Source organism: Medicago sativa, chromosome 1 (genome assembly GCF_051527215.1).
Source record: "Medicago sativa cultivar Bolivia chromosome 1, Bolivia_mono, whole genome shotgun sequence".
Lineage (NCBI taxonomy): Eukaryota > Viridiplantae > Streptophyta > Magnoliopsida > Fabales > Fabaceae > Medicago > Medicago sativa.
In genome coordinates, this window is record NC_140749.1 from 89,134,095 (window position 1) to 89,159,281 (window position 25,187).

Sequence of the window (25,187 nt, forward strand, 5' to 3'; positions counted from 1 at the left end):
TTAGTTGTTATTTTGAATCAAGATAGATAGTATGTTATTAATTTATGTTTTTTTTAATATAATAATAGAAAAAGCAGAATTTCTACGGTTGTACATGTTTGTTTTTATTGGATTATGTTGTGCCTGCCTTATCTATGTTGCATTGTTGTCATCTATGAAGCATGAGTACCCCTAAAATGGTGAAGTACCAACATCAGGTATGCGTGTATGGTAATCGTATTGTAAGTATTGATCTGTATTAATTTTTTTACTTGGTTGTTTTAGGGTGGTGATACCAAAAAAACACGTTGACATTGAAAAATTAGTAGAAAATATTTTTGATATTTTTATTGTATTTCAATTATCTCTTTTGATTTTAATAAAAATAGTGGAGGGTTGGACAAAAAAATAAATCTTTGAAGCATGGCAGGATTGTGGTTAAACACATTGTTAAAATATGACCAATATTATGCTATTTTTTTTAGTATAATTGATTTTTTTTCCCTCAACATATGCTTTTGCAACAATGTTAGTAATTTACTCAAACTTTTTTGTTTCATGCCGACTTTACAATATCTCAAACTGATTTCGATACATGTTAATAAACAACCTACTCAGCTTGCTGAGCAGTATGAATTATATGAGTAGCAAAATGCCTAGAAGGTGCCTTTTATTTTGTTTTTTTGTGATTGACATCTATTGTAGTCATACTTATTAACTTTGATATTGATTTACTTCACTATTTTGTGTATGAAAAACAACTTAAGAAAAATTCCTTAGAACTACATGTTGTTGAGTCAATGTAGTTAAACACATCGTTAAAATATGAACAATATTATGCTATTTTTTTTTAATTAAAATTGAGTTTTTTTCCTCAACATATGTTGTTACAGCAATACTAGTAATTCAGTCAAAAGAAAATTTGTTTCATGCCGAGTTTACAATAACTCAAATTGATTTTGATTAATAAACAATCTAAAGTAGCTTGTTGAGCAATATGAATTATCTCAGCAACAATATTCCCAGAAGATGTTGTTTATTTTGTTTTCTTGTGATTGACATTTGTTGTAGTCATACTTATTAACTTTGATATTGACTTCACTATTTTATGTATAAAGGATAAATCTTCGAAACTATAGGTTGTTGATTCAATGTGGTTAAACACATAATTAAAATATGAACAATATTATGCTATTATTTTTATTATAACCGTGTTTTTTTCTTCGATATATGTTTTTACAGCATGATAGTAATTCACTCAATCTTTTTTTGTTTCATTCCAACTTTACAATAACTTGAATTGATTTAAGTACAAGTTAATAAACAATCTAAAGCAGATTGCTGAGCAATATGAATTATTTGTGCAGCAATATGCCCAGCAGGTGTTGTTTATTTTGATTTTTTGTGATTGACATTTTTTTAGTCACAATTGTTAACTTTGATACTGATTTACGTCACTACTTTGTGTATAAATAAACAGCTGAAAGAAAATTATTTGGAACTATAGGCCGCTGATTAAAAAATTAAGCAATGTGAGTAAACATTGGCTAAGGAACTGTCACTAAAGAATTTATATGCAAAATAAGTATCTCAGCTATTGGCAACCGAACATAATTTGTCTTTACAGCTTACTACTTATGCAGAGAATTTCCAACAACTCCAGATGATTTTTTGTTCTTTTTTTAATTTCTGTCACAATTTGACTATTTTACAATAATGTGCTATTATTATTTACATAAAAATCTTGTTTGTATTTGGTAATTTGGAACACTGCTTTAAATGCAAACAATTTTTAAATGGATTCATATTCTTATAGTCATATAATATCACTCAAGTCCATATAATATATATTAACGGTTCATGCACTTCTGCTTGTGGTTTGAAACATAGTGTGGAGTATAAAATTGTTTTACATGTTTATACATTAATACAATGTTTGTTCTTAAACATGCATTGAATTTCAGGAAGCATTGTCAACGAATAATTATGTGTTTGAAACATATAAACAAGAGATTAAGAAGGTAAACTTAATTTCTGATAAATATTTTGTTTGTTCTAATCATATTTGCTTGAATCATATATATCTACTTGGATGAGTATAATTATAAATTATAAATAATGTTAATTTTGCACATGTATATAATAGATTTATTGCTATCTTTCAAGAAACATTCTTTAGTTTGCACATGTATATAATAGATTTATTGCTATCATGTTCGAGTATATAATCTAAATAATAATTTTGTCAAAGCTAAGATAAGGGAAAAAAAATTGTTGTCTCTGATTAAACTTTGAAGGGTTTAAGATGAACCTTATTTACTATTGCATCGGTTAAACTACATGACTAGAAAGGTTTGTTACAATGTGGTTCCTATTAAGTCCTAATTGTAGCTTAAAATGCAAATTTGTTGAAACACCAGCGACTTTAAAAAGGTCATCAACCATAATTGAGGTTCTTCATAGGCATATATCAATAATAATGAGAAAATGTGTCATATCGGATAATATGAAGAAAAATTCAAAGGCTTAGTCATATAAATAAAAGTCTTGTGTGTTAGTATTACTTGCACCAATAGTTAGTAAGTTTAGCCATAGCTAGCGTTAACTCTACTATTCAGTACTTGTAATATGAATTATCAATTACATTATACAATTTCTTTTTTTTCTGTTTCTTATATGGTATCAGAGCTAGGTCGTCCATTGTTAGTGTACTGAAATTCTATTTTTGCAGGAGGTGGATCCTTAAATATTCTCTTCAACCCACCAAGGATACCACCACTAAAACAAAAATCACATACGAGAGTCAAGGACACACCATCTTGTACTTGATCAACTAACTTCTTAAAAAATGTATCTCTTATTAGATCATTATATAACGTAACAAACGAGTTCTCAACACGGAATTTATTTCGGTGAGAAGCGAATGACCAAGGGAACCGTGACCTGATAGGTAAATGAGAAGAATCTCTCCTTCCTTCCTTTCTGTCACAAAGTTAATCATAATATCTTCCATATGATCCCTTTCTTTGTTCAACATTGGGTCTATATCTAATTTAAGTTGTACATTCTCCTTTTTGAAATTTAGATGTTTGACCAAACAATCTGCCATCCTAATGGCAGCTTTTGAACACCCAATAACTTGTTTGACTTCATGGCCGGGGTAGCTATTGCCAAAAAGCAAGCCATGCTTGAATTCACTCATGGCAACAACTGCCGTTTTCGCTTGGTAGAAGACGAGAGGAAGTCGGGTTTATACGTCTAATATTTATAGGAGTAAGGAGAGAGTCACCTGGGTTTAAACGTATATATTGCCCTTATACATTACAAATGCATAAATTTTGTAATGGAAAGACGCATAAATGTCATTAAAAGACGAAGATTTTGAAAGTTATGCATTATAATGAGAATAACCTTAAATGACATTATAATGCAACAACTTTGTAACAGTGTTGAGATTATGAAATTGGGATGAGTATAAATGAGATTAAAATGCATGAATTTTATAATGAGAATAACTTTAAATGACATTATAATGCTGGAACTTTGTAACTATAAGACATATAAATGATATTAAAACGCAAAGATTTTGTAATAGGGAGGAGCAGAAATGATATTAAAATTCATAAACTTCTTAATAAGAAAGCGCATAAATGACATTAAAGTGTATAAATTCGGTACCAGGAAGGCACATCAATAAGATTAATTGTCAGAACTCATTCAATGGTAGAATGCTTATATGACATTAAAATGACAAAATTTTGTAGTAGAAACCGCTTAAATGACATTAAAATACATAAATTATGTAAGGGGAAAATACATAAATGACATTAAAAAACATTAACTTATAAAGGAAAGGGGTGTAAATGACATTAGACTGAAGAATATTTTATAATTGGAATGCGCACATATGACATTAAACAACATAAATTCTGAAATAGAAAGACGCATAAATGACATTAAAAGTTGTAATTTTTATGATGGATTTTTGTGAGTTGTTTATTTCTTTAATACACATAAATGACATTAAAAGCTCTTCTTAACTTTTGTCAAATAACCTTGAATTCAACTTTTGAGGTGAATAAGTGGGATGTACCAGATTTGAACTCTGATCCTTATATAGTAACAATACATTGTTCATGTCAATTTAGCTGTGGTCACGATGACACATCAAATTTTATATTAGCTAGCTTATTTCATACTCCCCCCGTTCCTTTTTAAGTGTCTTTTTAGGGTGAATTTTTTGTTCCTATTTAACTGTCTTTTTGGTATTTTAAGAGTACAATTTGTCAATTATACTCTTTGTCAATTACTCTTATCTTTTTCAATAAAACTAATTTAATGTTATCTATTTGAAAAACTAAAGTTTGTTTCTTGTTATGTTCAAATTTAAACAAAATTTTGTTACAAACTATGGTTCCAAGAAGAGTTAACATTCTATAAATAAGATAAGTAGCAATTGTTAAAAGTTTCAAGTGCAAAGTAAAAGAACATATTTGAGTGAAGAAAAATAAAAGACTCCATGAATGTTCAAAAGGAAGAAAAAATGGAAGACTCGTTGAAACTGCTGATGAGAGGTGAAGAGAGAGCAATAGTTGAAGACTCATTTGACAAGATACAAGAACAGGAACAAGATGACAACGAAGAAGAAGAAGTTTCATCAATATGATTTTTATATTGACTTAAAATAATTAAAAAGATGTGCACAATATTTAAAAAATATGATTTTACGGGAGAAAGATAACATTAAATTTATTGGAAAAATAAAGTGTGCGAAAAAAATAGTAATTTATTGGTGGATTAAAATGAGGGTATAATATAAAGAAAATGTGCAAAAATACACATCGCTAATTTGATGTTAATTTTCTAAAAAGACACTTAAAAAGGAAGGAATGAAGTATTTGTTATAAAACTATCCATTACTATGCTAATAACTACCTTATGTCATGTGTTACTTTTTTACCAAATACAACCTAAATTCAAATTAATCTAACATATATTTTTTTTTTTAAAAAAAAGTCATCTAAACCAAACCATATGCTCCCTCATGTCTTAATTATAAACAAGTCAAATATATTTGGTATAAATTTGAATGAAATACATTTGACTTTTTTCTTACTTGAAGATCATAATTAGTACTTTTTCATGCTCTATTTGGTGAAAAGTATGAGATAATTTATAAGCTTGCTTCTTGCATTTGAACTTACGACGGATATTGATTAATAGTAAATTGAATTTATAATATTTATTAGAATTATCGGTTGAATCAGTTGATAAATATAAACAAATTAACACTTTCTTTCAATTAAGATAATAATGGTAAAATTGAGAGAAAAATGATAACTATAAGATATAATCTCGAACACCTTTTTAATTAGTTTATAAAAAAAATTCTAAGTCACTGAAAATATTCCATAAGTTCATAAAAAAACGTTTAAGTTAGTAAAACATCAATCAAAACATGTACCAAATGATATTTAACTTTAATAAGAGTGTACTAAACACTCTTTTTTCTAACATACACTTTTTTATCCGGCGAAACTCACGTGAGTCTCATATTTCACTAATTGATCCACATAAAATGGTGAGATGCGCATGAGTTTTACTAAATAAAAGAGTGAATATTAGAAGAAAAAAAATGTCCATAGCACTCTCTTAACCTCAAAATTGATTTAGCCTATATTTGGTTCCATTGTAGGAGAAGTCAAAATTGTTTCTCAAAGTGTAAAATTAATTGAAGAACACTAATGAATACCCTTGGAGCATCGATTAAAGTACTAAAATAAGTAGAAAATGTTAATAAGTGTCCTTGTGATACTTGATAAAAAGCTATAAAAATAAAAAACTTATATTTTCAAGACAAATTGTACTAATGGATTTCTTAATGAATACACTTAGACATGAGTTAGCAAAATCAAAATTAATTTTGATATGTTTAATTGTTCTCGAGTGAATTTAATTTTACCCACAAACTTTGATTCTAACTTAAGCTAAAAATTGTAACTTTTAATGTTAGAGTTAATTTTTACATTTAAATTTAAGATCATGCTAACTGGTATCTCGAGTGCATTGATTAACGAAGAAAAAAAAAGTTTTAAATTGTAAATGACACTTTTATGACTTTTGAAAGATTGACTACACAATTTTCAATTAATGCCTACTATATTTGCATCCTTAAACACGACTTATGAGCATTGATCGTATGTCAACTTTTAAGTAATTGAATGCACAACTTTTGATAGGTATATTTTATAATAAGTTCCTTAACATGTGCCCTTGAGGACACAAGTTAGCATTTTGCCTTAACTTAAAATCAATTTTGATCACCGGCAGAATCAAATATTCACACCAATTAAGACACGAAAATCGATTATTAGTCTAAGTTAGAATAGAAGTGATGTCTGGTGTGATGATGATGGGGGAAATTGAAATGAGTCATTGGAGAGTGAGAAACACACAGTTTTCTCGGGCCAGGTGGATTTGACCATTGCTTTGCCGAAAACCGAAACTCTTCTTGGAAACAGCCCACTCAGCCAGCCCAATTCTTGTAACGCCTCTCATTTACTACTTACTAACTTCACATTTTTTGATTTTGAGTATAGTTTCACATAGTATATATTATCATCACAAACACAAACGTGTTTACAAATGTCTCTTACCCTCACTGCCACTTAATAACACTTGTTTTTCTCTCTTTTAAATAACTCTCTTGTTCTTTCATTTTCTCTTCCATTAAACCCTCCTACATTTCCTTTTCAACCTTTGAAATCATCAATCCCATTTCAACTTCTAATGGAAACCAAAGATGAACTTCAAGTAATGGACCATTTGACCATACCAACAACAACAACTGGGACCAGTTTCTCTCAGTTACTATTAGGTGATGATGATAATGATAATCCATTAGGTCTTGATGTGGACCAAACTTTTTCCACCTCTCTTTTCTCTCTTCACAACACACCCAAAATGCTTTGTTTTGGTGACTATCAAAATGAAATTCATGAAACCACCACCAACGTAATATCAACTCCTCAGAAATCTATCATCACTTCAAGTGATTCTTCTTCTGCTTCTTCATGCAACCACCAAACCAACACTGGTTTCAATTCTATGACAACAACTAAATCCAATGTCTGTGTTTATTTATTTTTTTATTTAAGAATGATGTTGGTGTTGATTGTTTTTATATATATTTTTCTCTCTCTAAATCTCTAGTATTTTTTTATTAAAGAGTTTGCAGAAAAAGCGGAATGGGTCAGGAGGACAAGAACTTGGGACAAAGGCAGGTGTTGGAGGGCAGAAAGGTCCTAAAAAGACCAAAGCAGACAACCCCACCTCAACTGGACATGCAAAGGTAAACAAAAAAATCAACTATGAATATGTGTTTGCATGTCTCTCTCATCAACACAACAATATTCTTAAACAAAGATGACAAGTCCTTTCTCTATATTAAAAAATGTTAACATATTTGATCTTCATATTTTATTTATTTTTTGACTAAATTTGATTTTTGTATTATGTTATTATTATTATTATTTTGAATAGCCGAAAAAAGAGAAGCTTGGTGAACGAATTGCAGCGTTACAACAACTTGTTTCACCCTTTGGCAAGGTAAATTAGATATATTTTCCAGTGTTATTAAATTATAATTTGGGAATTTGTCAATTGAATTTAGTTTTTGAAAATTGTAAATTGAAATTGCATGTGCAGACTGATACAGCTTCAGTGCTTCACGAGGCTACTGGTTACATAAGATTCTTACAAGATCAAGTTCAGGTTCTGTGCTCTCCATACTTGCAACCTTCACAGGTTCAATTTCAAAATCAGCCTGTGAGTCCATCTCTCATCATAAATCTCATATTCTTCATTATTCTATGTTAATATTATTCATGGTCAATGGATGGTCAAATCAGTATTAGTATTATTTTTGAGAAAATAGTTGTAAAATCATCATTCTTTTCGTAACAAAATATAAACAAATTGATGTATAAAGTCAAATGTATTTAGTTCAAATTTCAAACAAAAATATTTGACTTTTAAATATTTTTGCTTGTATTTTAGAGTAATAACTTCTTTATTTTATGTCTTAAATTTTTTTAGTACTAGTAAACTTTATTTATTTATTTATGTTGTTTTATAAATGAACAAACAAAATATGTACCGAGTAAAGGTTTGATGAGAGGGTCCACTTGATGGGGACAATACTGAGCATAGCCTTGCTGAAAATGTTGACATTGAGCAAAGTCTTGTTTGTGACAGTTTATCCATTTAAGGTAATACTTGATGACATAAAATTTTAATTGTGTATGCGTTATTTCAGGGGGACGGAGATAACAATGTCAATGTCAATGAAGAAGAGGTAGGAGAAGAAGTGAAGAATGATTTGAGGAGCAGAGGTTTGTGTTTGATCCCTGTTGGATGCACCTTACACGTGGCAAGTAGTAACGGTGCTGATTTTTGGTCACCTGCTTCAATAGGGAACAATGTTTCACCTTCCTTCAACTATTGCTAAGCAGTAATAATAAATCATCAAATAGTATAAATCATTGAGTCCTTTTTATTAAAAAAAAAAAGTTGAATATTTTGAAAAATGGGTTTCTATGTCTGCTCAAATTGGAGTTGTACTCAATATGACATTGACAGCTTATTTTGATATGGAAAGGAAGGATGAGAAGGTAAAGTATTTAGAAAAGGTAAAGAGGGATTAACAATTAATAAGAATAGTTTAAAGTTCACACATGGGGTACAAATGAAATGTCATGATTTTGTCCTTAATCATGTATCATCAGTTTTTTTGGGGTCACCTCTATATATTCCTATAGAAAGAAGGAAATATTTTATGTAGGATTTAGGTATGTGTGTAGCCTTGAACTAGGAGTTTAGGATGCCCATATATTTTACTTTGTCTATGTATATTTCGGTAGGCAATTATATGAAGTTATTCCAGAAGTGTACTCAACCTTTTTGCAATGAAAAAAAATACAATTATGAAGCTTTTAAAATGTTGAAATTTTGTCCTCGTAAGCTTAGATCAGTTAGTATGGAAAATGCATAAAAATATGTAAGGTCCGGGGTTCAAACCCCGGCCACCACAAAAAGAAAAAAAATGTTGAAATTTTTCATTCCATGTATGTACGGTGAAGCACTTTATTTTGTAAAGTAACCTAATGATTGGAACTCACACATTATACATATGGAGAAATGTGGTGTCTGGAGTCGAATTCTGATTCATGCATATATTATGTAATGTCGCTAACAATTGAGTTAAGTTTACGGGGATAGCCAATCAGTTTTATAATGTCCAAAATTGAACGTGATAAAAGAAGAAAATAATGTGATTAAAATTACTGATTTTTTTTGTTTTGTTGAAGTTATAATGGTGTCGTCATATATGACGGAGATATGCCGTGTATAATGTTGGAGTTTTGTACAAATTAATTTGGTGGGACAAAGATGAATGACTGTAGATTCATCGTTTGAATACGCGTGCTCTTATGACCCAATTAATATGTTTTCGTACATTGGTGTTCATGATTTCATTGGTGTGAAATTGGTATATTAGATAGCAATTTGCTTGGCACATTGTTGAAATAGAAAATCACCATTTATTTTTAGTTTTGTTTTTTTATTATTAGTATTATTCACCTTCCTTTTATAGTTTGTAGGCTTATAGCAACTAAATCTTATTACTCATTACTCAATTCATTACAATTACAAAACATAAAGCTAAGGCAAAATTACATATGTAATCCTTTTAGTGTAACCCTTTTATCGATTAGTACTTTCAATTTTATTTTTTTTGCACCACTAGTTCATGTTGCATTGTTGTCTTTAAGTTACATTTTGTGACCGTGCAAACAACGTTCACATGTCTATTCATCACGTCTCACATTAGAGATAAATGTTTCACTGTTTTAGGTTTGTAATTTCATGAAAATACATTGATGCGTCCTTAAGAAAAAATACATTGATGCGAAAAATTAGATGCTTTAGTTTTAGAGTATTACTTTTCCCACCCGATGCCTTTCCTCGCGCGCCCTATTTTTTTTTCCAATTTTACCCCTGGTCTGGATTTCGTATTCCGAAATGTATTGTTAGTATTCTTCAGTGGTTTACGGATTTTAAATAGTATTTTAGCAGAAATTTTTCAATTTTAAGCTCTACAATTCGTAAAATAAAATGCGAATAAAATAAAAAACAGAAATAAAAAGATACAAACATAAAAACAACTCATTTTATTAATATATGAACAATACATTATAATAATTTTCAAGCTTTTTAAGCTTATTACATAAGATCCTAAATCTATTTCTAATCTCCTAAGAGGCTAATTCTAATCTCCTAAGAGCCTAACCACTGCTATGTGATAGGACATAGCAGTAGCTTGGCTATTGGAGGAAAACCGGAGGAGGGGGGAAGAGGAGGGCGGGAAGAAGAATCCAATGCCCCTGAGGGAGGTGGGGGGTGCTCAGACTTACGCCCATACAGGTGAAGCTAATAACCACACTGACCCCCACATGACCCTCAGATGAACCGCCCTTCGTTGCAGCGCGGTTCCATCCTCATTGACCGTTCATACAAACCCTGAAAGTTTTCAACGAGACCCTTATCTATGAAAGGCCAACGATGGAAAACCATGGTTGTAGAAGGAAGAAGAGGAGGAGAGGGATGGTGTGAGAAATGGTGGGGTTTGGAAGGGTATTTAGAGGGAGGGGTGGGTGAAAAATGGTTGGGAAGCCATAAATGCAGTCAAAAAACGTGGTAAAACGTTTTTTTGACTTGACCACTGTCAAAAACGTGTGGTGCAGACCACCGGCCATGGCACTGAGGCGTTCCAGAATATAAAATCCGGAATTCACCTTTGGTTTTCGGAATATGCTTTTCGGATTAATGCGATTATGGTGAACGAGGGAAAAGTTGGCACTTCTTTATAGGGCTAAGGACATTCCGGAATGTATAATCCGGAATGATTCAACACTTTTGAAAGAGAGCCATCAATGTGGGTTTGGACGGTTACAACCACTAACACGTTTTCATTGACTGTATTATTGACCTATGACTTTTTTTAGGCTATAAATAGGCTTCCATCTTCAACAAATACTTTCATTCTTCACTCCACCTCTTTTCTTCCATTCTCTTCAAAAATTTTAAGTTTTGTAGGAGTGTTTGTGGTGTCATGGTCATTGTTGACCGTTCCTATGAACCCTGCAATTGCATTGCAGCTTGTGTGGGGTTCATATAACGGTCAACAGAGACCCTTGACATCAAAGAAAGACACAAAATATTCATATCGTTTTTGTTCGGATTTAATTTTCCGGAAATCTCTTCATCTCTTCTTCAAATTTCTTCAAATGTTTTTAGTTTTTTAGGGGTGTCGGTGGTGTCATGGTCATTGTTGACCGTTCATATGAACCCTGCAATAGCATTTTAGCTTGTGTGAGGTTCATATAACGGTCAACAGAGACTCTTGACATCAAAGAAAGACACAAAAAAGCGCACAACATCTGGTCCGGATGTTATGTTCCGGAAGTAACTAACAATCTGGTTCGGAAAACATAATCCGGACCAGGGGTATTTTTGGAATTTTTACAGGGCGCGCGAGAAGGCAGTAGGGTGGGAAAAGTAATTCTCTTAGTTTAATGGCTTTTGAATTTGGAAATTTCGATTTAAAGAAATGAAGAGAGAAATGATATGATTATATGAACGTATCTGACGTGTTTACGTGAGTTTTCTTAATATAGAAGTGGGACGCATGTTTTTTTTATTTTTTATTATCAAAACTTATTAACATAAATGATCAATTCAGAAAAATGAAAAGTTAAAGATACCGATTTGAGAAAAAGGTCAAACTAAGGACTGCTAACATAATTTTGCCTTAAACTAAACTTAGGTGATTTTTGCATCACAAATTATGAGTAATGAAATGTATTTTGGTGTTTATAAATTCTCATTTTCAATGCATAGTATAAACACTCTACTATATATAATATCGTATTCACCTTCTGTTTATAGCTTAAATATGTCTAAAAGTAAAGTTGAGAACAATTGTCAACTATCCCTTAAAAAACAATCAGATTTCTAAAACAAGCATTGGTTACAAATATAAAATTTAAAACAACCACAATATCAAAAACTTCAAGTATGATCTAAATAGGTTGGTCTATCATTTTATTTTATTTTTGACAATAGGTTGGTCTATCCTCTTACGTTGTCTTGGTAGTGTGACTTGTTAAAGTAGTCTTGATGTTTCGTCATACCTCTTTCCTTTTGCTCTTGTATTATGGTTGTATTGACTTTGTTGATCTATTCTTAGCACACTTTGTCCTAATATTCGTTTGACTTTCTCAAATATAGAACTAACGATAAATGGAATGAAGGGAATAACTACAAAATGAGTTAAGTTTTGTCCCTTTTTTCAACCCAGATTTTAAGGATATTTTTCTAATTTTTCATTTTTCTTCTCCATTCATTCACTTAAATTTGTTATAGGTCTCATTTTAATGCAATCAATATTCAATAAGTCAACAATTATAATTCAACACATATTACCAATAACGTCATCTCCTTTTAATGCAATCAATTTTCAATCAGTCAACAAGTTTTTTTTTTTTTTTTTGAATAGTCAACAAGTTTTTATTCCAGCACATATTACCAATACAACTTTTTTCATTAGAGATTACCAATACAACTTAACGTTTCACAACACATGTAAGAAAAATTGCCCTTGATTTTAGTCTATTTTCATGCATCTTTAGTGTCTCACAATGTTATTTTCTTCACACTTTACTTGTGAGAACAATTTGTTCTAATTTCAATCCATCTTATGGATTCTCAATGTTTCAACTATTTTGGATATCTTCACAAGTAGAAGTAGTTTCACTGAAAAAACATAATAATCACATGTATTTAGCACAAATTGTGATGCAGGGTGTGTGAGTGTTGTAAATTATAAATATCAAGTTCGTTCTTAATAATGAGAATGTAATAAATCAGCTAGTATTTGATTTTGAAATATTAATGAAGACTTTCTTTGATTTTGGTGTTAGTTTGCTTTTGGTTGTTAGGTGGTGTTTCATGTAGGTTTTTTAGATTTTGTTTTGATGCATGGGTGTATGGATTTAGAATTCCGATCCCCATCTATTTTTTGTATGTTGCTACTTTACGACTCCTAGCATAGCACCCCTTGTGTTGGTCAGGATTCATTGTGATTTTAATAGATTCCATTTTGGCTTCTTCAAAAAAAAAAAAAAGCAAGGTGACATGATGGTCTGGGCAGGAATGTAAAAGTTGGAATAATAAGGAGATTGCAACATTACATATGATAAGGAGGTCGTGACAACTATGAATGAAACTTCACCCATTAATAAAAGAACAACTAACCGCTAATATTTGTCATTTAAAGAAACTTAAATTTATCCAAACAACATAGTATTTACAGAGTATACATATGTTTCTAGTTATTAAATTGGAAGAATTGCATTAGACCACTTGATCAAAAGGCATTAGATCTAAAAGACACTCGTGGAACAATGTATGCAAATTTTGGGAAATAACTTGACCGGGAAACAAGTGTTGGTCATTAAACCAAGTTTCACTCCCATACATATATCTCATGGGCATAAGGTTGGAAACATCATGGAGCCAACAAATTTTTTGTGATATCCCTCTGGTTCTCAGAGAAAGAGACTTTGATAATTCGGAGTTCGGCCGTGAGGTAAGGATGGTCTAACAAAAAATTGTTCTAACCTTGAACGGTTTGTCTATGACTCCATGGTGAAGCTCATTAACCACTTGAATTCAAATGTTTGGTTTGGAGCCAACAAATTTTGACCCACCACACTTTTAATAATGAATTAACATCCTCATGACTTGTGAATAGGCTTAAAAGTTAGCAAGTTCGTTGCTTAAAAAAATCTTTTAAATTTCTAGATTGTTGATCATGATTGACTTATATATACGAATAAGGACCTCATATTCATATTGTCACAATATATTTGGAATTGAAAATATGAGACTTTAAAGAGTCTGAAGCCCCAACAGACTTCTGTTCTGAGTTTACCTTAGACCACTGACTTGGATTTGGATAACGTAAATATTAAGACATAGTACACACATTTTATTTCTTAAGAATAGATCAATTCAAACGCACTTCCCAGTTTTTTCCAATATGGATTATTGATTAAGGCGGCTCTCTGAGGTACCTAGCAGTAACTAAGACTTTGACTAGTGCTTGAGTAGGCATATGCTTTTATAGTTACAGATTGAGAAATCTTTTATTGTATTAACATAAAAAAGTTTCAATTTTTCTGAATGACTTTTAGCCATTGCAACAAAATTAAAATAAATTGTTAGATGATCTTGTTGGGATCGGTATGATGGCTTCCAACGAGCGGCAGTGGTGCGAGTTGGGGGTACCTGCAAAAACTTGACGCTTAAGTCAATAAAAGAGCAAAGAGTGAGAGGATAAAGAATAGATCAAGTGTGCCTTATAACGACGAAGATGAGTGCCTTTATAGGTATGTGGGCGTGAAGCCTTCCAAAGTATTGATGGGAGGCTGTTATGATCGGTGCCCATCAATGGGTTTGATGGCGTCAGTTAGGAGCCGTTTGGCCATTATCGGATCAAGTAAACTGATTTAAAAAGTTATTAGAAAAATATCAAACAATAATTTTACTTGATTTTGAAATATGATTTTACATTTAAAAGTAAACAAGAATGAAAGACTAAGATGAAAAATAAATACTCTGCTTATTCAAACTTTAAATTCAAAGCACTACACATAATGAATAACCTTATAATTCCGCTACCTAAGTTGCCATAATAACTGAAGTCAAAGAACATATAGCATGCTTAGTATCAAATTAATTCAATTGAATTGACCTTCACACACACAAATTGTATATAAATACCACATTCACCATACTCCATCCCGCAGGTTTGCAAAACAGTCTTTGTTTATTTGGCTCTTCCCCTCCCTAACATTAATTTGTTCTAATCAGTAAAGAAGTTTAACAACTACAACACTGCAAAAGAAAATGAAGGGTTACTCTCTTATAGTAGTAGCACTTAATGAAATTTCTCTTATCATTTTTCTCCTCCTGCTCTCTTACTCCATGAATGTTCAAGGCATGAGACCTCTGAAAGATCAATCTCCTCCTTCATTCTTAAGTTTAATAATCAACCAGGCTTATTCTGGACCAAGTCGCAGAGGACGCGGTCACTGAGAATTAAGACTTTGAATTAAACTTATTTTTATTTTATTTTCTCCATACCATACTACAAGCATAAATGTTGCGGTAGTTTTGATAATTCTGTTCAATATTGTTACTTGCTTATAACAGAATGTAACCAAGTTAGTTAGTACGTTACTAGTTAGTGATAATTGTTAGGCCTGCATAAGGCTTGTAATTGTTCATCAAGGAAATAATATAAGATAATGCATTCTACAATACACTCTCTCTAAGTTCTCTAAATTCTTTCTATTATTGCTATTATATTCGTGTTCATGCTGGTAATCGCAGTCAAGTAAAACGGTGGAAGATCACCTTGATGATTTTAACAACACGTCAACAAATATCATCATCATCATTAATCTTTCAATCAATAAATCACAAACATATTCAAATTATCAAATACTATTACACACTATCATATTCAGCACATTAAGAGAGTAAGATTCTGCAAACACTGTATACAAAGAAAGGCCGTGTCCTGTATCTGCATAATTTAGGCACATTACCACGAAAGCAACATTATGAATCAAAGATTCCTACTTTGATTCCAAAGCTCCAAAGGAATGATTATTAATCTGTATAGAAGAGAACAAGTTTTGAAAAGGAATGGACTTACTGAGTTGATGGCAAGGTTAAGGTTGAGCTTTCAATAATATTTTACTTTGATTTTGATCCGTATTTATATTCTAAGGTAACTAGGCTAAGTTGTTACTGGAGGTTCTGAATAACTATCTTGGCCTAAAAGTTTCCAATAAATCGTGAAACGATGATGGATAAGGATTAGAATATGATTGGACCGTTTTAAGATAACTGTTGAATATGCATAACACGATAATCAATTAGCACAAGTACCTAATCGATTAGATCAAGAGCTAATCATATATAACATAGTAAATTAATATGACAAAAAACAAAGTATAATTGATTAGTATAAGACTGTAAGTTGTCTAATCAATTAGTGTGACAAATTTTGTGACAGAACAGAATTAAAATGTTGGATTTGGATTTGATTAATCAATTTGCTTAAATTAAGATTCTTGCAAATCATGGCTGTTACAGATTTTACTATTTTAAACATATTTTTAGAAGCTTGATGTGCCTAAGTGGCCCTAGACCAGACCTCACGTTTGCTGTTTGCTTAATTAGCAGATATATGGAAAAGCAAACTGAAAAACATCTTATAGCAACAAAGAGGATTCTGGGATATCTGAAAGAAATTTTGGATTATGGTTCAATGTATAAAAGTGGTCTGGAAGATGAGCTTATGAGAAAGATATTTATGCGATAGAAAGAGTACTCAGGATATGTTTTTGTACTAGGTTCTATAGCCATTTCTTGGCCATCTAAGAAATAGCCAGCGGTGACTTTGTTAATTACAAAAGCCGAGTTCATAGCTGAGAAGAAATGTGCTTGTCAAGGAGTATGGATGAGAAGAATCTTGGAGATGTTGGTTCTAGCTCAGAAGAAATGTATCACTGTGTTCTGTGGCAACAGTTCAACAATCAAGTTATCGAAGAATCCAGTTTTGCATTGAGGACCAGATATATAGATATTATATTCCATTTTCTAAGAGATTTTAGCAGAGATGGAGTTGTTGATCTGAGATATTGTCCTTCACAAGAGCAACTTGCAGATACCATGACCAAACTGTTGAGGTTAGAATCCTTCTTAAAGATAGCAGCAAGGAATGTGTACCTTGTCTGAGTTAAACTAATTGTAATATACAATTCAGTTTAAGGAAGGATTTATTAGTATGTTTTGGTCCTTGTAAAGTAGTTGTTGTTTAGTGCTTAAAACATTGCTTAGATGAACTGTAAAATTTAAACCGGACAGCTTTGAAATTACAAATTGAATCAGTAGACCTCTAAAAGCAGCGTCTTATTTAATACTATCAAGTTCGACTGGAACATTATGTAATCACACACAATCCGTGTACTACACATTGAAGGATGGGAACACTAACTAGAAAGTGTACCGGTACCAATGTCTAGGGAGAACAAACACTAAAATTTATCATACATAATAATTCATCAGCCATCAAAGTGCTCACTCAGACAAAATCTAAGAGAATATATTGGAAAGAAAGATTTAAAAGATGGTATAGATATAGCAAAACTTTTTTTGTCACAACTAAAATTTCCGAATCGCTGAGATAATTTCAGAAATGTCCTCAAATTTTCTTCTTTCTTTAAGAAGCATCTTAGCAAAATGAAGTGCCCGCTTTTCACATGTTGCCCGTTTAGCAGCATCTGTAATTGATTCAAAATCCTCAACATGTGCGACACCAACAATTCTCCTGTCAATCGAATAAATAAAATGATATTGCATATGATTATTTGATCTGAAATTCAACTTTTTATTAAAATTATGAAGAAATTAAGAGTCTTACCTAATCATTTTGGCAGCAGCAAATCCAAGACTGTCATGAAACAAATCTGTCATGTATTTCTTCTGCACAAGCAGCTGAACCTCGGGATTGTTATAGATTTCTGGAAGATATGCCTCACCGGCGCTATTTCTATGCTTATTCCAAAGTGCAGTGAACTTATAGTGGAAAAGATTCCAAGTGTTTTCAATTGTCTTAAGAATCCACTCTTTATATGTCTGCATAACAAATTAATAATTAGTAAGAGTTACAGTTTCAATGTCAAATATAGAAGATGAGAAAGGGTTACACATAGCATAAGTGGACAACCATGTACATGCCACACTGGTAACATAACAGACACGTGTATTTTTGTAACAAACTAGTCTGGTACAATTAAATAACTTAAAAACGTGTTCAAAATGAGGGCCTACTTTTCGATCGTTTGCTTGATCAGCATGTCCATCTTGAGAAAAGAAAGCCAATATCAAGTTACCAAGAAATGCTCCAATATCAAAACCCATTGGTCCATAAAATGCAAATTCGGGATCAATAACTTGAGTTGATTCGCGAGCAACCATGACTGAACTAGTGTGTAGATCTGCATGTAGTAGTGCTTGAGCCCTCTCACAGAACCTAAAGGAACATCAATTTTTTACAAACAAAAAACATGATAATATAACTGGTGCATAAAAAGAAGAAAAATGTGAGACATAAATATACTTCGATTTAAGCTCAGCAATTTCAAGCTTCAGTAGGTTGTCTTCCCGAATAGCCTCAGCATCACGATCAAGATAAGGAGAAGTCCAATGATTATGTTCAGAAACTTTATAAGGGTCAGAGAAAATGACCTGCTCAGTGAGCCTGCATAATTCCACGTTACCGCAAAATTCGGCAACTGCATCAAGCCAACGTGAATTAAGATAAGGCTAATGGTAACATGTCATAACCCTTACTGTAGCATCAATATATAACTATATGTTCAATAACCTTACTTTTAGTTCTGACTGAAAAAACTAGGTGATATATTATAACAGATTAATTATAGCTTATATAATGAACGAGCTTATAACTGATTAATCAGTTTTGACAGTTAATTCAGTTTCTTCAGTTAGATTGGTTTGTCATGCATAGTTAGTTATATCAGTAGTTTCCTTTCCTGGTTGTAAATAACAGAATAAAACCAATTTAACAAATATGCTTAGTTAAATAAAATACATTACAAGTTAATTCACTAGTTTAAAGAAAAGCTTAATAAATATATTTATATTTACCAAGGACCAAAGAAGCAAAGCAAAAAGGCAATCACAAGTATATTTACTAAGGACCATATATTTAACTTGTCAATTTTGGCAGTCGAGGTTAATTAATGTACTCAATTCAATTCATCAACTCTTTAACTTAAAAATTTTGTAGTGAGAACAAAATTAAAAATAAGTCAAAACAAATCTAAACAACTACTCTAGCCTAAATTAAATTTTAGGCAAAGTATCAAATAGAAAAAGACAATTGACTCAATTTCAAACGAACATGGATCATTTATGTCTCCGTTATAGTGCTGCAGCTATAGAGACCGTTAGACTTAAATCCAAATGTTCCTATAGTTGCATCACTATAGCGCAGGTGTAGATGATCCAATTTCAGAAAGGAAAGGTATACTTACCATCCCGTTTGTGGTCAGTAGTAGAACGGAAAAGCAACGACGAAAAGAAGAGTGTGTTTGCAATGAAATCAGCCATATGTTCAGCTAGCAAAGGGTACTCAACACCAGCAACCAATCCTTTTCTAAGGATTATATGTGGCGGCTTCAAATAACGCATACCGATCAAAGACATAGTACGATCAAAGTGATACACTTCTGGAACATGTTCAGGGCACAGTTTACTCTTTTCTTTCAACGCCAACGACTCAAAATACGCTCTCTCTTTCGTCATCTTCCATGATTCGCCTATTAAACGAACGTATGGTAGAGCCTAACACCAATTCCAATACCAATAGAGTAAAATAATTACTTAAGTCATAACTTTGAACCATATTAGATATAAAAAATGGTTATACTAATTAGTTATATATCCATTAGTCGAACCAGTCAGTTAGTTAAAGTAGTTAGTTGTTCTTTTTTTACGTGTAATAAAACATAAAACCAACAAACGAAACGAGTATTTTGAGTGTTACCTGTTTGATGACAAAAGAACCATTAGAGTTGGAAACAATGAAGACAAGATTAAGGTTGCCATCTCCAACTTCTTTGACGGATATGTTGGAGAAGTTGTTGCCTAGTTTGGATGAAAGGACAGGGACGGTTTTTATGTATTCGATCAGCGTGTTCTCATTGAGTGGTTTGAACTCAGAGAAATTAGCCATAGTAACGTGGTTTGATGGAGGTGACTGCAAAACCAAGATGGAATAATATTTGTAGTACTAATAACTATATTGTGTTGTGTGTTGTCTCGTGGAGTGCGCGCTTTAACTAAAGTTCGGGTTTGCTCTTTATCTATCCTCCATTTACTGTCCATTTACACGCCAACGTGTTTGGATTTTATTCTACAAAAGGCCAGGAAAACTGTGGTTGGTGGTTGAAATTGAAAGTGGTGAATATAGGAGTTCACTGAACCTGGTCATGCTTTGATTTGAAAAATGGTGTGGCTGCTCTCACATCATGGATGTGAGAAAGAATCATGAATCATGCATAGTAGAGGGATAATAAGAAGAAATGGAAATAGAAATGAAATATAAGCAACCTTAGAAAAATCCTCCAAATACTTTGTTCTACTAAAATATCAAAATATTCCAATGTTCTCAAGATAGAAAATCGGCTATAAAGCTGTCCACTTCATATACCTAAGAAATGCTATTTTGTTAGCTTAATTAAATAAGTTAAGGGGTTGAAAATGGGCTAATTAATTTTAATGATTACTTTTTGATATTAATTACAGGATAAATAACAATAACTAATAATTAAAAAATTGATTAAATATTAGTAATTACAAATTGATATTTAGACCATCCACAATGAAGCACCCCATTTGGGTGCTTAAACGGGTCCCGACGGTACACATCATTCGTTTTGTAATTAATACTTATTAAGCACCTAATCTCTCCAGTCCAGCACCTCAAAACAATTATTAATTGGGCCCCAGTAATAACTCTATATCATTAAATTTTAACAATAATTTATATACACATTCATAATTATATAATTTTAAAATATTGAAGTAGTTTAATTATAAATTATATAAAAAAACAAATTTTTTTAAAATTTTATTAATAATTCGAAGAAAAAAAAAGTCAAAACTTGAAAAAACAATATAAAATAAATGATGCTAAATTATTTGTTTTTTTTTAATAAAATGATGCTAAATTATTTGTTGTTTTGTTTAAATTCAATCATCATATATATTTTTTTCCCATTCAGATGGGTAAATTATTTTTTGTTGTAAAAAATGGTTTTTGTTGAAAATCCAACGTTGGTCGATTAAAATATTACTCTTGCAACTATTATACAATTTACTTTTTAAAATTAAAATAATACAAAAATAGAATTAATTGTACATCATGGATCCATGGGTAACAGGAGAGAGAAAGAGAGGGTGCCTATATAAGCACCCATCTTTATAAACACCATATTAATTAGTGTTACAATGGGGTGCTTATTTATCATGGTGCTAAATAGGGGAAGGACCTCCCATTATAGATGGTCTTAGAGACTATACAAGAGTTGTTCTTTAACAAAAACAAAAAAAAAAACTACAAAGAGTCATGTTAACTTGCCGTATGGGTTTTAATTGATTTTTGCATTGGAGTAAAATATAGAGAAATAATATTTGTACAACCATTTTGGTACAACTTTTGTACAACTTTCTCTCTCATACTCACATTATGTTTTTATTCTCTCTCTTCCTTTTTCTCTCTCTATTATTTTTGACCAATGAGAAGAGAGAACAACAAAGTTATCTCAAAAGTTGTACCAAAATGGTTGTCAAAATATCAGTACTCTAAAATATGCTCATGTGATATGGTAAGGACTAAGTATTGACCCATTAAAGTTTAAACACATTACCCTGTTCACTTTTACACTCCCTCACACAATTGAATACTACTCCCTCCGTCCCATATTACTTGACCTAGTTGACTCTGTCACGTATGTCAATGCACAATTTTAAACTTAAATTTCTTTAATAATCTAGTAGAAAAAATTACAAAAATTTGATATTTTGAAAATATTAATCGAGAAGAATCTAACAACATCTTATAAGCTATATTTTGTTTTTATATATTAGTAGAAAAATAGAGTCAAAACATGTTACATGAATAGTGCAAACATTCTAAATAGGTCAAGTAATATGGGACGGAGGGAGTATAAGATAAGGATCTGGAACACATTCACATCATAAAGATCATGGCAAAAACAAAAAATATAATCATGTAGACCAAGTTGTCCACTTCCCTTGACATTTCTTACCAGAAGATTTGACTTGGTCTTTAGTCAGGACCATACGACACAGCAATTAGTTGGTCCTGACTTGATGCACCAAAGTAGTATAAAATGGTTTATTTTATACTAGAGTAGAAACTCTTTGAATTAATACTCGGTATATTAATAAACTCTCTAAAATAATAAATTTGTCCGGTCCCGACTTGAGCCAATGTAAAAAAATGAAAAACTTGATAAAATAATAAGATAATAATTTTTCGGGAGATCCCTTTATAATTTTCGGTCCCAAGAAAATCATAAATTAATAATTCGTAGAAACTGAAAAAAAATATATTAAGAATACATTGAACACATTTGTTCCTCTTGTTTACATTTACTGTACTTCAAAAATCATTATTGATTTCCAATGCATATGAACACAGTAGTTACTAATTTACGTTAAGTCTCAAGGTTCGCTGCAACGTAATTCTAAGAGGCATAGACTAATTTGCCTTTTTGTTTGGTATGTACAGTATAATTACTTAAAAACTCTTTAAATTAATAATTATTAATTTATCGATAAATTAATAACTCTCTAAATTAATAAATTTCTCCGGTCCTGATATTATTAATTTATAGAGTTTTAACTGTACTTAACAAACAAGCATTTAAAACAAAATCAAACAATGACATGATTATACATCATTCAATTTTCCACCACTTGCTTCCCCGTTTTTATATATAAAGCACTACTCGTTGCGCATTAATCAACCACAAACTCATCCTCCAACAGAAATTAACATTAGAGCTCTAAGCACAAACATAATGCATACCCTCTATTTTTTCTTGGCACTCCTTGCTATAATACATGGAATTCAAGCAGTTGATTACAGTGTCACCAACAATGCCCTCTCTACTCCAGGTATTACTATTTTTTATAGAAGTTATGATAAAAACTAATTAATCTAACTAACTAGTGTAAGTAATTAATGTAACTAATATTTTACATTTAATACCAGGTGGAGTACGTTTCCGTGATCAAATAGGAGCACAATATGCGACACAAACACTAGATTCCGCGACACAATTCATATGGAAAGTGTTCCAACAAAACAACCCTGCCGACAGAAAAAATGTTCAAAAGGTGAGTTTATTTGTGGATGACATGGACGGTGTAGCATATACAAGCAACAATGAAATTCATTTGAGTGCAAGATATGTTAATAGCTATGGTGGTGATTTGAGAAAAGAGATTACAGGGGTATTGTATCATGAAATGACACATGTATGGCAGTGGAATGGTAATGGTCGAGCTAATGGTGGATTAATTGAAGGTATAGCAGATTATGTAAGATTGAAAGCAAATTATGCACCTAGTCATTGGGTGAAACCAGGGCAAGGAAATAAGTGGGACCAAGGTTATGATGTCACTGCTAGGTTTTTGGATTATTGTGATAGTTTAAGAAGTGGGTTTGTGGCAAAGTTGAATAAGTTGATGAGGAATGGTTATAGTGATCAATTCTTTGTTCAACTTTTGGGGAAGACGGTTAATCAGTTGTGGACAGAGTATAAGGCAAAGTATGGAAATATAGCCTAATTAATTAGGGGATGAATAAATTATGCAGTGGCTTATATTAATGTAAGAATAAGCGACCTTTGTCGTTATATCTATGTAAGTTTGTATGATATTCTAAATAATTCAAACTTATGCGTTAATTTATGATCTATAAAAAAGAAAACGTATGGGTTACACTGTAATATTATTATTTTATACATGATTAGAAAATAGAACCCTTTAAAAAATAATTATTGGGAAATATAATTTTAATATTAGAGTGGACCAAATATAAGGCAATAGTTCCATAAAAGGGTTCTATTAGAGTGGACCAAATAATTATTGGGAAATATAATTTTAATATTAGAGGGAAATATAATTTTAATATTACAGTGGACCAAATATTATTGTAAAATTTTGCGTATTTTTTTGGTTGCTTGAAGAAGAAAAAACAAATGAAAAGTTTAAAATGTTATAAGAAAGACTCGATCTTCTGTCCTATTAGGAGGAGAAAGACAACTTTACCATTGTATCATATTCGATTCAGAGGGAAGAACCCTTCTTGTATGCCCCATAGATTTTTCGACGGTGAAAACTGCGAACATATATTATATTAAGGTAAATTCTTAATTACCCTGAAATTTGGTTGAGTATCAATACTCTATAGGCAAAACTCAATAAAAATTTGCTTTGATTTTTAAATTAATCAGTTTAAAAGTATGAAATGACATTGAATAATTGAAGGATTAATACATATCCAACCAAACTTTAAAGGGTCGTTTGATAACCTGGATATGGAGACAAGATATGATATATTTATTATATCTTGCTTAACTTTTATGTTTGATGCACCAAAGAGATAGTATAAAATAAACCATTTTCATATCTTATCCTGACTTGCCTTGATAATTTTTATCCTGAGAATAAACAGTGTTAGAAATTATTCTGATAGGATTAGAAATTTATTTCTTACTTATTATCATGATATTATGACATTTTTAAGCGTTGAACAATTGTGTGTATGTCATCAGCCTTTTATTTACAATATGCAGTGTGTATTTATGAGATGATGAAAAATTGCAAAAATGTATAACGCTTCCAGCTCCTGATTAGGGATGGGAATAGGCCAGACCGGCCTACAAGGGCCTACGGCCTAGCCTACGACAGGCTAGGCCATACTTTTTTCTTAAATAGAGAAGGCCTAGGCTTTTTTTTAAGCCTATTTAGCTTAAAAGGCCAGGCCACATGCCTCTTAAAAAGCCTCTTAAGCCTATTAAGTCTCTTAAGCCTATTTAAGTAATATGAATAATATTATTAATTATTACATTATATTTTGTACTTTAAATTAAAATATAAATTTGTAAACTTTTTCAATGATTTCAGCTTTATTAGTATACATTAATTTTTTGCATATATAAATGTATTATTATAAACTAGAATAGAAATATGATACAATATATAGTCGAACTCCCTAAAACCTCGTGTTGATTATCAAAAGAGAGTTTAATATAATTGAACTATTAGTTTGTTAGTCCATTTAAACTTAGATCACATTGCTTATTTAAAGATGTTCATAAGATATAGGCTTTTAAACAGGTTAGTAGGCCGTATCAGGCTTTCAGAAGGCCAGGCTTAGGCTTTAA

At 31.4% G+C, this 25,187-nt stretch overlaps 3 protein-coding genes across 3 annotated transcripts; 2 read left to right on the forward strand and 1 right to left on the reverse strand.

Annotated features, from left to right (window-relative positions):
- Positions 1 to 6,610: 6,610 nt before the first annotated feature.
- On the forward strand, positions 6,611 to 8,674 carry LOC146958864 (basic helix-loop-helix (bHLH) DNA-binding superfamily protein). The gene is given in 6 exon segments (XM_085740379.1): positions 6,611 to 7,107; positions 7,208 to 7,330; positions 7,522 to 7,587; positions 7,687 to 7,806; positions 8,297 to 8,467; positions 8,469 to 8,674. Coding segments are annotated over 6 exon segments (846 nt in total). The 5' UTR covers positions 6,611 to 6,768; the 3' UTR covers positions 8,496 to 8,674.
- Positions 8,675 to 17,067: 8,393 nt separating this feature from the next.
- Positions 17,068 to 20,419, reverse strand: LOC146958865 (methylthioribose kinase-like). Its single transcript, XM_085740382.1, has 6 exons — positions 19,751 to 20,419; positions 19,239 to 19,548; positions 18,299 to 18,473; positions 18,010 to 18,211; positions 17,600 to 17,814; positions 17,068 to 17,506 (listed from the first exon to the last, which is right to left on the reverse strand). Exons 1-6 carry the CDS (start codon positions 19,937 to 19,939, stop codon positions 17,341 to 17,343), a joined length of 1,257 nt encoding a protein of 418 aa, XP_085596508.1. The 5' UTR covers positions 19,940 to 20,419; the 3' UTR covers positions 17,068 to 17,340.
- A 2,339-nt stretch (positions 20,420 to 22,758) lies between these two features.
- On the forward strand, positions 22,759 to 23,728 carry LOC146958866 (uncharacterized). The gene is made up of 2 exons (XM_085740383.1): positions 22,759 to 22,911; positions 23,009 to 23,728. Exons 1-2 carry the CDS (start codon positions 22,815 to 22,817, stop codon positions 23,584 to 23,586), a joined length of 675 nt encoding a protein of 224 aa, XP_085596509.1. The 5' UTR covers positions 22,759 to 22,814; the 3' UTR covers positions 23,587 to 23,728.
- The last annotated feature ends 1,459 nt before the right edge of the window (positions 23,729 to 25,187 follow it).